Genomic DNA, 13,779 nt, shown 5'->3' with positions numbered 1-13,779 from the left:
TTGGACTTGTAAGACCATAATAAAGATGAAGAAAGTCTTACATTCTCAGCATGTCTCCTGTTCTCAGAGGACTAGTCATCCCTTTATGTAGCTATACAGGCATACACAGATCTTCACAAACTCAAGCACAGCAAAATCACCACTTAAAGAACCTAACTGAAAGAATCTGAATTCCATACCAGGTCCTCTCATTACTTACTTCTAAGACCACTGCTTCATTTTCCCTGGCTCTTTTACAACTCTCAAGAACATGAGCTATCAAGACCATATACACTCAGGACAATCTCATCAATTAGTATATGAAATACTGTCCGCTTAAACAAACGAGAAGTTGCAAAACATTCATTGGTTTCACACAGAGAGTACTTAATAACTACCTAAAAGCACCTTCAACAAAGTAGCAGCCCTCCCCCTTTCCCCAATCCCTTACTACTTTCCAACATTGCACACCAACGTTCTTTTGTATTACCGCAACATCCCACTTAAATCACACCCACATATTTCCCCAGTTCCAACCCTCCTGTATAGAAGAGAACATTTTTTTCAAAACCTGTTGCCACGTCAAGCACAGGTACAAATACATGCTCTAAAGGCATCCAAACCCACAGATTCTTCTCTTCGACTATCAGAAATAAATCAGACACAGATTTTGCCACCCTTTGATCCAAATATTTCTGCCACCCCGCTTTTCCCACTCGCTCTGATTATTTTCTCAGCATCTTTCCCCAGGTTCTCAGTCCTTTGACATTCTTTCAGAACCTAAACATCACGGACATATGAAGAAGCAAATGTATGGTGGGATCTATGTTAAACCAATGATTATACACAGGGGTGAGTTCTCTGAGCATCCCTCAGAAGAAACATGCAGTGTGATACCTATCTTAGGCCATTTTTCATCTTTATGAGCTGTGAAACAACGAAGCCATCAAGGTCTAACAGTGAGGTTTATAGAAAACACAAAACATGTATCGTTGCAATAATTTTTTTCCTTAGTACCATATTTAAAGTCTATTCGATTATCTTGATTTTTTATTATCCCATTCTTCTACTAATCCTTCCCTGTCAAAAATAGTGCAAGTTTTATTTTCCCATCAAATAGCTTCCTTTAGAAGAACAAAAACCTTTTAGTGCTAGGTTTATTGTTGATCTTGTTACACTAAGCTTTTACTTTCTATTAAGGGCAAACATATTTCTGGAAAGCTGGTCAGTGTATTCACAGGGAGAAAAGCAACCATGTTTGATACATGCATTCCTAGCACTGGCACAGTCCTAATCCAAACTATAAAGAAAACATAATGCTGCTTTAAAAACCACACACACAAAACTTAAGCCAGCTTCAAGTGGAAAAAATGAGAGCTATGTTATGCCAAACAGGCTTTATTCTAAAAAACATGTGCATGACTGTAACAGAACAGAAGAGTGCAGTCAGAGCTCTGACAGAGCAATCAATTTCCAGGTCAATAACTCTTGGTGTCACACCAAACGAGTGAGCACTGTCAAGCTGGCACTGAGACCGTCACCACAAGCTCTGTGCTTCAGAGACAGATCTGGGAAAAATCTATGGGCCATGGGAAAGGAGGTAGGGAAAGAAGAGGAAAAAAAAAATATTTTTTTGTAAAAAGTGATGTAACAAATTAAACAAATCATTAGTGAGACACAAGCTTTAACCACTAAAATATAAAAACCTAACTAATATAAGTTCTCGTACTAACCTGGGCAACATCTGTGATGCAAGGTAACTCCAGTGAATGGGAAAAGTAAGTTTGTAAATACATCATTTAGAAGGAATTTCTCCCTTTGAGAAAATGCAAGGGAAATAATGCTGGAGGGGGCAGGAAGCCAGCCAACACTTCAAATCAAAATCAAGTAACTCAATGTACTTCCTTGCTACAGCACGACAGACATTACAGTCACGGCCGCCTTATTTCCTTTGCACACTATTTAATACAAGCATAGCAAGTAGCACCTATTTAGAGGGACACCCCCTCTAACTGCACCCCTTTTCAAGTGGTTTCCCCCGCGAAAAGCATTTCACGGATGTTTTTCTTCATTCCTCGTCACTTTCAAAGCCTTAACACACACGCAGAGGCAAGGGCTGCAAAGCTCTCAGGTACAGGGAAATAAATGAGACAGACACGCATCGGGTGAAAAAGCCTTGGAAGATTTCGCAACGTGAAGGAGGAAGAGAGGCCAGCAAATCTCTGGAGTGTTGGTCCACAGAAAAAGGCACCGTCATTCCTCCGTGAAAAGAAGTTTGGGGAGCCCTTCCCAAAGGGGGTCACAGGTAAGAGAACGTGCTTTCCTCTGTGTCAACGTGGTTTCAAGGAAAAAAAAAAAAAAAAAAGCAACACAACCCAAAACCACCCAAAACCCCCAAACCCGAAACACCCCAAACCCTCTGATAAATCTTAAAAATAAATTTAAAAAAAATGACGATAACGATCCAAGTGAAGCCTGCGGGTCTCCCCAGCCCCTACGCCTCCCCGCTCCCGGCGGCGGGAAGGGCTCCCTTCCCTCACACACTCCTGCCCTGCTCCCCCTCAGCCCGTCCGCCCGCACCCCCGCTTCCTCCGGGGCCCCCGCGGCGGCGGCGGCCCGGGCAGAGGCGTCGGGACGGGGCCGCCCTGGAGGACCGGGCCGAGGCGAGGGGGCCGCCCGGCCCCGGGGTTGCGTGAGGTGCCCGGGAAGCCCCCGGCCGCGGCCCGGCGCCGCGCTCTCCCCACCCCGCGGCGGCGGGAGGCACCTACCAGCTGCTGCCGGACCCACCGCAACATCCCCGGCGGCGCGGGTCGCGGCCCCCGCGGCGGGGCTCCCTCGGCAGCGCCGCGCCCTCCGCTGTCGTCGCCGCCGCCGCCTCAGGCCAGCCGCCCGCCGCGGCTCCTCCCCATGGCGCAGGGGCCCGACGCCGAGTTAGGAGCGACGCAGCCCCCCCGGCGCCCCCGGCCACCGCGACTGCCGGCGCCCCGCCGCCGCCGCCGCCATCACAGGGCCGCCGCTGACACCCCGCGGCTCGCGGCGCTGCGGCCCGCCCCCGGGAAGTGACGTCGGCGGCGGAGGCAGGCGGGAAGGAGGGAGGGAAGGGGTGAGGCGCCTCAGCTCGTCAGCGGGGGGAGCGTCGCTGCTCCTCATTTCTTCGCTGCCCCCAGGTGCCGGTTCTGGATCACAGGGGTCATACGTGGGCCCGAGTGACCGGAGTCCAAGCAGCTTCCTACGGGGACTTGGGCAGGGATGGCCTGGGAAAAAAAGAGCCCCCTCCCCAGACAGGAGCTCCAGGCGCAGCCTGTCAGGTGTCTGGGCCCGTCAGGCAGGGCCTAGGCGTCTCTGAGACTCCCCTTTTCTAGTGAGTGAAGATGCTTCACAACTTCGTTGGTTTTACCTTCGTTATCTTGTAAAAAAAAAAAGCGAAGCATGCACACATTGGAATAAAGACTTTGAAAAGAGGCCTGGTAACCACTGATGTAAACTTAAAAAGCAAGTGTAGAGTGTGTATGTATCCCAAAGCAAGGTACATGTGCTGGAGGATCTGGCACCTTTCCCTTTCCCTGCTCCTGGCAGTTTTGTGCTAAACTGCTGTTTGGTTAAAATTGGGTGTTGAAATGTGTTGATGTCAGGCAGTGATCTCTTTGAAATCTTCCATTTTGCTCTGAAAAGAGCTACTGCTTAGGAAAACAAAACAGTACAGTGTTCAGCTTCAGATACTTGCGTACACTGATACAAGTCTGCAGCTTAGAACCATAGAATCATTTCGGTTGGAAAAGAGCTTCAAGATCATCGAGTCCAACCATCAATCATGCCCACTAAACTAAACAAGCTTCTGGGCCTGTATGGCTAAGAACTAAAGGAGGTTATTTTAAGCAGTAAAGACTTGGTTATCTGTGACCAAATACTGGTGTCAGTGAAGTCAATGCCAACTTTAGAAGTCTTTTTTGCATGTGAAGATCAGAGTACTATTCCTGCCATTCCCATTTGGTCCCAGGTAATTGTGATACATAGCAACGAATGATAATTGTATCTGCCATAGAGCTAATGTAGTTTTTAGTGTTGAGTTAGAAGTATGGAACATAATTCAGGATTTAAGATAGATGATATAATGTCTGAACAACTGAATCTTGCAGTGAATGCTGATGGTTTAAGCATCTGCATTTAATTAGAAAAATAACCTTAAAACAGTGGGGAATAAGACTATTTTTATCAGGCACTTAGGAAAGCTAATGTTAGCAAAACTGTATTAATTGCTAGGCATTATTTCAAAACCTTTAAATACATCAAAGATGAGTTTCAAACAGCTTGCACTACCCTATTCATCTAATGTGAAATCTAAAATAACGGAGTGATTTCATAGCTATGGCACATTGCCTGGAGAGTGGCCTTAAGCCAGAAGCTTAACTGATACACTTAATATTCATGCACTCCTCCTTTATCATCAGATGTAGAACAGGGTACTGACCACTACACACTAAAAACCGTATGCCATTTTTCTGAAGTGCAAGTATATTTGTCGCTGTGTCCCTGCCAAGTGCGAGTTGCACTTTCTGCAAGCCTCTATTTCCATGGCTTGCAGTTGTGTTACATAAAGCTACTTTGCGCTTCCTGTTCCACATTACTGTAATGATACTACTTCACCAGACAAAACCTGGAAGCAATTTACAAGTGATTTGCACCCTGCAGTTTAAATTTTTCACTTTAAAAAGTATATATTTTAGTGGAAGAAAGTATATTGATAGGGTGAAGTCATTTTGCCCTGTGTGGCAGAAGGCTCTGACTGCATTCCTTTTCCAATATACAGCAAAATTCCACCAGAATAACATCCTTGCCTAGCGTCCTGGCTAGCAAAATTTTGCACCTTTTAAATTGTTCTAAAGCTCACACTAGACATTTGTGAAGTTTCATCTCACCCTTGAGAGGTAAATAGTTTTCAGAAGAGAAAAACTGAAGCAGAGCAGCCAAGCCAGATATTGATTAGCCTATAACTCTCCAGCACTTCTGAAATCAAAGGTCAACTGTCTTAAGAATGAAGATTCCTATATCAGAGATCCCACTTTAAAATATTGCCCTGAAGCCTCACTTGAATTTGCGCAGCTGGCTTATACGGAAAAAAAAGCAAATGCTGCAGAAAAAAGTCACCTTCCGATACAAAGATTAGGTTTAACCCATCATCTAGTTTTTTTGATGAGACTTCAAGCTTTCCAGTTAAGTATCTATGAGAGCAATGATTTCAGATGTTTGTTTAGCAAGATGAGGACACAAATGTTGTCTAATATAGAAAAGTGTACACAAACATAAAAGCACACGCTTAAATGTTAGGTCCAGCAAGCTTCTAATTATATATACATGAGTAATTCTTACATAATCAATGGTACTACTTTTAGGTTTATAAAACTAAACATTGGTAACCACAGAATCGTTGCCTGAACATGCAACCATCAAATTGACAGTGGGGCTGCTGATGTTACTCCCTGAGCTTTTTCTTGTGCAAGACATTCATGCATTTCTGTTATTCTTCAATGGTGTTTTGGGGCCATTCTTCAGCGGGAGCTGGTGAAGTGTTGGCATGCTGTATGGCTGTATGGCCACATCTAGCGTAAGATGAGATGAGATGGAAGTGCGGCGCTGATGCCAGAGAGTGAGCTGCCTACAGCATTCCTGCCTTTGAAAACTTTGAAACACATGGTAGCTGCACCCTTTCACTTGCCACATCCCTGGGTGCACCAGCCACATCCCAGGTTGCTGCTGTAGTGCAAACGAGGCATGCGATAGCGAAGGAGCTGGAGCTTTCTGGTGCACTGGCAGTGAGGCAGTCCAGGTCTTGTATTGCAGCTAGTGAGCACCTCTGTCCTTTGGGGCCAAACAGAAAAACAGCAAAGCCTATGAGGAGTGGAGCAGGGATGTAGGTTTGTGTAGCAAAGGACTAGTAATAGCTACTTATGGTACACCCTTTTCCTGGTGGAGAATTCCTCTCACTCATTATTGTTTTTAATTAAATGTTTTATCATTTCTTTAAATGACTATTTTAATCTATGCATTATTTACTTAGGTAATTAAAAATGTACACTAACTATAAAAATGCCCGTTTTGTTTCTAATCCATAGAGAGAAAGAGCTGCCTGAGAGACACAGGGTTTCTTCAAGGCATCTTTATTCCACAGGCATTCAATTACTGGCTGAAGCACCAATTATGTATAGATAATCAGTGGCTGATTTTCAGTCACAAGGCCCTTCATCTAAACACACATGTGGATTCTTGCCTAGAGCAACCAGTCTTCAGGGAAAAAGTAAAAGAGAAAATGAACTGAGCTTTTTAAAGGAAAACCTTGTGTGTAATTTGTTATTCCTTTTTTGTTCCCTGCAAGAAATAATATCAGATTAAATTACAGGATGTACAAGGTGCCATTTCCAAGACACTTACTGTATCTACACAATAGTGCATTATTTTGTATTTCTTCTTACCCATTCTCTCAATTGCTAAAACCTGGATCCTGATGTAAAACCTCACCTTTCTATTATTGTTTTTTTCCTTTTCCCTTGAAAGCTTTGTTTACAGTGTAGAGCTTCAACTTCTGCCCAACATATTAAGCTCAACAGAGCTGGATCCCAGAGCGCCAGATTAGGGGCTCCATGCACCATGCAGAAGGTCAAACCCATTAGGACCCCTGCACGCACACAGAGGACTTTGCACTGCACCACACTCCACAAAAAGATGTCTGCACTTACATGATCTCCTGGCTGTGTGGAATAGCCTGGCCTGCTAAATGCAAGTCAGAGAGTTTAGGGTCAGTACTACGCAGTTTGCAAGGCCCCAGAATAACAGCAAGCTGTGGAAAATGTTATAGTTCACCCTCCCTTTCAGCCTCATGTTAACTTTTTAATTATGTGTTGCCTGTAAGCCATCATGTTTGGCTTGTGGCTTTCTCTAGAACTGCCTTCCCCCCCTCCCCCCAGGGAAGCAGTCCAAGGTTAGAGGAAATAGGAAATATTTAAAAGCGATCCCTTATCTTTGTGAAGCTGAGTATGACCAGGATGAAGAATAAAACTCCAGTTGTTCATGCCCTTTTTTTCTTTTTCTTTTTTTTTCTTTTCTTTTTTTTTTAAAGGAAGAGCTAAATTTTGAACCCACGGCTCACAAGGTTTAAAACATCTCCAATGGCCCTGTCTTGATGGAAACTGGAGGACTCATAATCTTGCAAAACAGGGTTTTGTGAGGAAATGTGTTAAGATTAGTCAGTTAATTGCTATTATATCCTGGACAGTGACATCATTTTGCTATTCTGTATTATAAACATGGATATCCTTAGAAAATGTGAATTTTTCTCAAGACTCTTTATTTAATGATTTATAAAAATACACTTTTCCAACTATTTCATTCTTACAGTAGCCCTGTTATAACAATTTACTTTTCTAATTTATATGCTCAAGTGATTATTGGACACATTCGTACATCACCTCATGATTGGCCCTCGTAAAAAATTGCCAGGCAGAAAAGGATGCATCTCAATGTTGGGTTTTCTTAATAAACACTCATCTCATAATATATTCCACAGGGAAGTTTTTTTTCTGCTTTGTGGCATCTCAGTTAAGACCACTGAGTGGGTAATGAAAGACTGAGTTCTGGAGAATAAACACAGGGACTAGTACCTAGGTCTCTCAACACAAGTCTCCTAGGACACTACCGTGACAACTGTAATACAAACACACACCTAGGTATGTTACTTTGGAAAGAAGTTTGAGATCTTTGTGGGAAAGGAACATAGGAATTCTGTTCATGGCTGTACACACTCTCTCCTGGATTAATAGCTTATTTCAAAATAGTGTAATATCTGCTATATGGGACATTCTCCAGTTAGTGGGAGGTAGGATTTCAAACACCCTCATGTAGAACCTCCATTTCCCATGTCTTGGAGGACAAACTACTGAATTTGATAGAGATTTTCTGAGATCATCTGCTGGTTCAGACTTTATAAGTCACATAAGCGGGAAAAAGCTTTGTTACTAAATCTCAATGGGCTCTAGATATGAAGTAAACTTGTCATAACTAAGGGTATATCTATAGTACATATTTTTAATGTTTCCAGGGCTCAGCTTTTCTTTTTGAAAGCTCTATTTGAGCTAGCTCATATAAAGCTAGCTTAGATGTCCCTATACTGCACTCAAATTACGAAGTAGATATTCTTCAAGGTGTTCCTTGCTGTGCTGTTGGCTGGGTTGTAGCCAGCTTGACAGTGAAAACCTAACTTGGGTGCCTCTAGATCTTACCACTTCCAGCAGCAATGAGCTGTGATTACACAGGCTCCTCATCAAGGCTCTTCTATTCTCTCAACTCATCCAAAGATAAAGGCAAAACAACTTAGAAGTGCCTTAATTCAGCACTCCCCATCAACTCCCCACTATTTCAGCATGTGAATCGATGTAAGTGACAGGATATTACCCAGTGTCTGTGAGTTTGTCCCTTTCTTAAGAGTGTGAGAGATTAAACTGGTGGACGGTGACTCTAACTCTGTACCTGCTTTGTACAGGTGTCTTAAAGAGCAGCGGTTACTCCCTCACTCAGGCATGTCCATGACAAAGCACAGGGCTCCAGTGTGTCTGGGTTATGCAAATGCCTCAGCAAACAAGGCAGAGACAGCTTGGAGGAGTGAGACAGACACCTTGGAGAGGTAAAGAAAATTTCAGTGCCTCATCTAAAACTGATACAGCCACCTTGGGCTGTAAAGGACAAAACAAAAGAGCTTTGCCAATGTTGGCCATGAACACAAGTTTCAGATGTATCAGCAAGTATTTGAAGGTCTCACAGATCAAGGCAAAATCACTGGCTTGCACTTACTCAACGCTGTTGAGGCTGTTCATTAGTACAGCTGTAAAAGCAATTTTTTTTTAACAGAGATGCATTTTATACAGCAAAAAGGGTTTAGGGAAAGCATTTGCCAAACGGGGTAAGCTGGCAAAAACGCTTCTTCCTTCCAATACGCTGTTTGCAGTAGAATTTTTGTCACTTCAGAAATAGTAAATTAATCACTTCTCCAGCTGATATTTGCTATGGGACCTATCTACATCTCAGAATGAGTATCTTCAGTCTGTTAAGCACCACCACCCTTCCTGCCTAAACCAAGTGCTAACATGTGTGCTAATAACACACTCCATATCTGCAGGCAGATATCCCAAGACCTGTAGGTGTGTCCACCAGCAATGCCATGCTGTCTCCAAACAGCTGCTCACCTCCCTCACCCCACCAGGGCCCTGAGGGTGCTAATGGACCTTTGTGGACCTCAGCAGCCTCCCCTAGACCGTCCCCACATCCTGCCCATGGTCCTGGGGTCTCCACTTCAGCAGCCTGGGGCTGCCTATCCTGCCCAAGCGACAGCATGGGATGCCAACCTCCAGCCCTGCCCAGCCGTCGATTTGTTGATCCAGACCCTGACCTTATTTCAGCTCCGTCACCATAAACTGACGATCTGGTCTCTTGATTGAATGTGGCCCCCATCTCCACGTGCCCTGCTGGAGCTGGCCCAGTTCCCTTACTAGGGTGGTAGGATAGATCCTGGCCTGTCAGTCTGGGGATCCCCCACCGCTCCCTGATCCTGCGGGATCCCCTGTCCCGTGCTGCACTCTGTGCTGGTTTGTGCACGTCAGTCATGCTTTCCTCACCCCCAGATGCAGCACATTGCAATTTAGTTTAGGTTAGCACTGGTGCACATTGACAGTTTTGAATAGCAATCATAAAAAGGGGTTTGGTTGCGATTTTTCCCCTCTTTATTTTTGGGTAAACATAGTAAAGCGGGGTTGTATGTACTACTCTTGGGAAATGAGACTTTACTGGCCTTTAGGATGGAGTCCCATAACTAAAATTATTTTTAGCACAAGTTGTATATCATATAGCAAGAGTATATGTATAGTCTAATGACAGATGATGGTACTACTGATACCACAACATATCCGTGTTTCACTTCTGGCTAAGCTTCAAGAAAAGTCATGTAGACTCAGAGTTTCAAAAACCTGTCAATAAATTCAGAGTCAAACTTCATAACTAAATACAGTAACGAATAAAATCACAGGAAGTGTTCAGCACTTCTTAAATTCAAGCTTTATAAATCTGAAAATGGATACTCAAAATTTGAGTGTGTGTGTATATATATATATATGTGTATTTATTTATTTTATTTTAAAAATCCATTTGTGGCCTAGTATTCTAGAAGTAGGGTGCAATAACAGGGATGTCTGCAGAGACTGCAGACAAAAAAACCTAGCTGTGAACATGACAGATGATGTTCCTGCAGCCATATGAGACAAAGAAACATATGGCTGCTCCATCTGAAGTTCCTACAATGCTTTATGTCTTCCAAGTGTAGCAAAACATTGGCTGATTAACATAATCAAACCATTTTACAAATGATTCCTAATTATATTTGCAAATGTAATGTAAATGATGATGCTGACGTGAAGTTTTTTGCTGTGCGTGATGAATACTGAGTTCTCATTTTACTGAGTACTGTAATCAAATTTAGAACAAATGTTATATAAGTGCATAAGCAATCCTAATCCTAATCCTTTTTCTGCTGTCTCACTTTCTCCATCTAGGTCTGCTGCAGCTGTAAATCTATAAATCTCCCATATTTCATGATTTCCCTGCATATTTTTATTTTTGTGTCCCGATCTGTCTTTTTCCGAAAGCATATATTTTTAGTTGATAATGATTCTAATGGAATGAGAGGTCTGGTTTTTAGCCTTCTGCCAGCTTCCTTATTGTACTGTATGTTTGATCACAGCAAAAGTGCTTTACTGATGCTATGGCTATAGTGGTGCCCAGTCCTATAAGATGTTAAGCCTCACTCTGTTGAAGCATCTATTGGAACAAATCTAGAGGTCTTTAAACATATTTTACTCTGTCCTTAGTTGAATATCTATTGTTTTCAATGTTTTATTAATATCAGTAGAGGTTGACTGAGGGTATGTCAACAATGCATAATTTGAAGTAGCCAGAAGATATCCAAGATAGCTATAAACAAACTAGTTTGTAATAAATCAGTTCTAGCTCTGGAGCATTAAATTCTCTGTGGGCAGCCTGACCCTGTTTCTGATTTTATCCTAGGATTTTTGCCATGGGTATAAGAAATTATTTCAGTGGCTCAGTGAAAAATGGCCAGGAGGGACAGGATCCTGTACAGATTTAAATGCTGGACTCAGAAAAACAAGGGAGAAAGTGCTAGTGATTGTGTTTTGCGATATATTTCCAGGAGTTGTTTTGGAATTTACCAGCTTCATAAAATTCACCAAAACCTTTATAAAATAATCCACATATCAATTAAATCAACTTATGACAATTATTATTCTTATTTTTTATGAAAAAGTCTCTTTTATTGAACTGTATCTCTTATTTGGAATATTTCTAAGGGTGCACAATAGCAAAAGATAAGTATTACAGCTGAGTGGTTCACAGCTTATAATTCATCCAGATAATTTAATTCCTTTGTATTTGTCTACCAATTGCTTATAATTTTATGTAATTAATTCATTACATGAACCTAATTGCTAAAATAGCTGTGAGATCGTCCAGCTGAAATAAATAGCAGACTTTTCATTGACTTGAGTGGGAATAGTGCTAGGCTACTGGAAGTTTATCCCTATGCTGTAAATGCTACTGAAGTTATTTTTTGAAAGTTCTGAAAGAATGAGCTGTTTCCCATTTGACATATTATTCCTTTTATTTCCTGCTTGCTAAAACAGAAATCATTCTTAAGCAGAGAATATTCACATTTATAAATTGATGATTGATTCCTGTAAATATTCTCCATTTTTATTTATTTTTTTTTACTATCATGCCTGCCCATGAATCTGTTTGTTAAAATATATGTGGAAGAAACCCAATGCAATCACGGTAAATGTATTTACAAATTGAAACTTATATTTATAGTAATTCTTCCTGTGGAATCCATAGATTAACTAAGTTTTGCCTTGCATAACTAACCTTTGGTGATGTGATATATAATATTATCTGGTCAGAGGCTAAAAGAACATAAGCAGTCAAAAACTTAGTGCCTGTCAATGGAAATAAGAGCTCAGGCGTCTGTATTCTTTTCCAGTTATATCAATTGGTTTAATTACTGCTATTGCACTTTCACACGAAACATGCTTCTTTCACAATTAGGACTACAGCATCGCAATGATAATGATGGTGGCATGATTGCTTGTATTAATTATATGAAGACTTCAAACCTAATATGAGATTATAGTTAACAGTAAAGCTTCCTGAGCGATGAATTTACTAGCCACTTGATAATTTACAGACTTCATGGCAGGTGCTACAATCCCATGCTAAAGTGTAAGGCAACAGCTCAGCATATAGTATTCAAGCCTATGTTATTAGATGACGAGCAGTAGCAAGCAAAACAATAGCATTTCATATTTTTTAAGTAACTGTATTTCCTTTTGTTTTGCTCATCCCCAGTTTTGCTCATCCCACAAAAAATATATCCAGATACTTCAATATCACTGACATCAGTTGTGAATTAAGCAACTGTTTTCTAGAAAATAAAATGGGCAGTGGTCTTCCAGCCCCACACTCCTGCCCAAGGCAAGACCTGCTGCACCAGCCAATCCTGGTCATCCAGATGCTCCTAAAAATCAGTTACAAAGGCTCAAAATCCCCCAAAGCATTAAGTTTTTCTGTACTTCTAACCCAGATCTTCTTCACCAGAAGGTAAATTTTTTGCTTCTTATCCTGGCCCAAATATGAGGAACAATAGTGAGCAATAGCTTTCAGTACTATCTGAAAATAGTCTTTCTTCCTTAACCTGAAGAACACGCAGTTTACTCAAGTTTTGCTCATAAAATATGTGGTTATTTTTGTTCCTCTCATCTGGACTTTTACCAGTTGGCCACCTCCTTTCCATATTGCCAAGTACCAAACAGGGCTGGTACTTTAACTGAGGCTTTGTCTGTGCTGCACAGAGTAGAAAAATAATTCCACCTATCTTACGTACATTTGTATAACCCATGGGTTTTTTCCCCCCATAAATATTACACTGTTGACTACTGGTCAATGTATGCACCGCTACAACATTTTTAACTTTTTTTCCTGCAGGCCAAGTCAGTCACTTTATCTTTAATATTCATGCAATTTATTATTCTTAAGTAATACCTATTTTTTTCATTGAACTTTTTTTTTAGCACCACCTAGACTATTTATCTAGTTTACCAAGATTATTTTGAATTTGGCTCCTCTCCTTCAAAGTGCCTCCCAGCTTAGTATTGTCTGCAAATAACACAGTATTCCCTAATCTGAATAATTAATGAAAATATTGATTAGTATTGGACCCAGAACTGATTCACACAAGAACCATCCTTCCATTTACACAATGAAAATGGATTTGACCAGCACTAGCTCTTATTACTAATCTGGATTTGAGTTATCCTTAGAAAACAGACAGTTTCCAGTCCACCTGACTTGCATGGCTACCCTGGAGCCTTTTTTCAGATAAACAGGATTCTGGGTTAGTCAAATTCATTACAGAGCACACAGATGGCTAAAACAATTGTTATTGAACTGTGTTAGCCCTTTGGAGAAATGCCACCTGAAAGTACATGAAAGTGATATGGACAAAGCACGTTGTCCAGCTCGTACATTTTTAATGATATTCTGCAAGGTAAATGTATGTGGTGCCAGCTGAGTTAGCCCTTCTGCGTATTGCCAAAAAGATAACTGCAGGTGACCCAGAAAGTAAAGCAGTTAACAGCTGAGGTTAGGTCATCTACACAATTGCTAAGCTTCCTTATGTTCCTTTTTCACTTC

At 41.6% G+C, this 13,779-nt stretch overlaps 1 protein-coding gene across 14 annotated transcripts in view; it reads right to left on the bottom strand.

The window, feature by feature from the left end:
* Positions 1 to 3,007, bottom strand: part of ATP11B (ATPase phospholipid transporting 11B (putative)) — a 72,617-nt gene extending 69,610 nt beyond the window's left edge. For all 14 annotated transcript variants that reach the window (XR_012650928.1, XM_075031460.1, XM_075031466.1 and 11 more), the window contains exon 1: positions 2,748 to 3,007. Coding sequence is in view for 13 of the 14 variants with exons in the window: in XM_075031460.1 (XP_074887561.1) it covers positions 2,748 to 2,774 (27 nt within the window). In the remaining variant the exon portion in view is untranslated. The remainder of the gene's footprint in view (positions 1 to 2,747) is intronic.
* Between the last annotated feature and the right edge of the window lie 10,772 nt (positions 3,008 to 13,779).

Source organism: Buteo buteo, chromosome 7 (genome assembly GCF_964188355.1).
Source record: "Buteo buteo chromosome 7, bButBut1.hap1.1, whole genome shotgun sequence".
Taxonomy (NCBI): Eukaryota; Metazoa; Chordata; class Aves; order Accipitriformes; family Accipitridae; genus Buteo; species Buteo buteo.
Note: the sequence above shows the minus strand (reverse complement) of the source record. Positions and strands in the feature narration are given on the sequence as shown.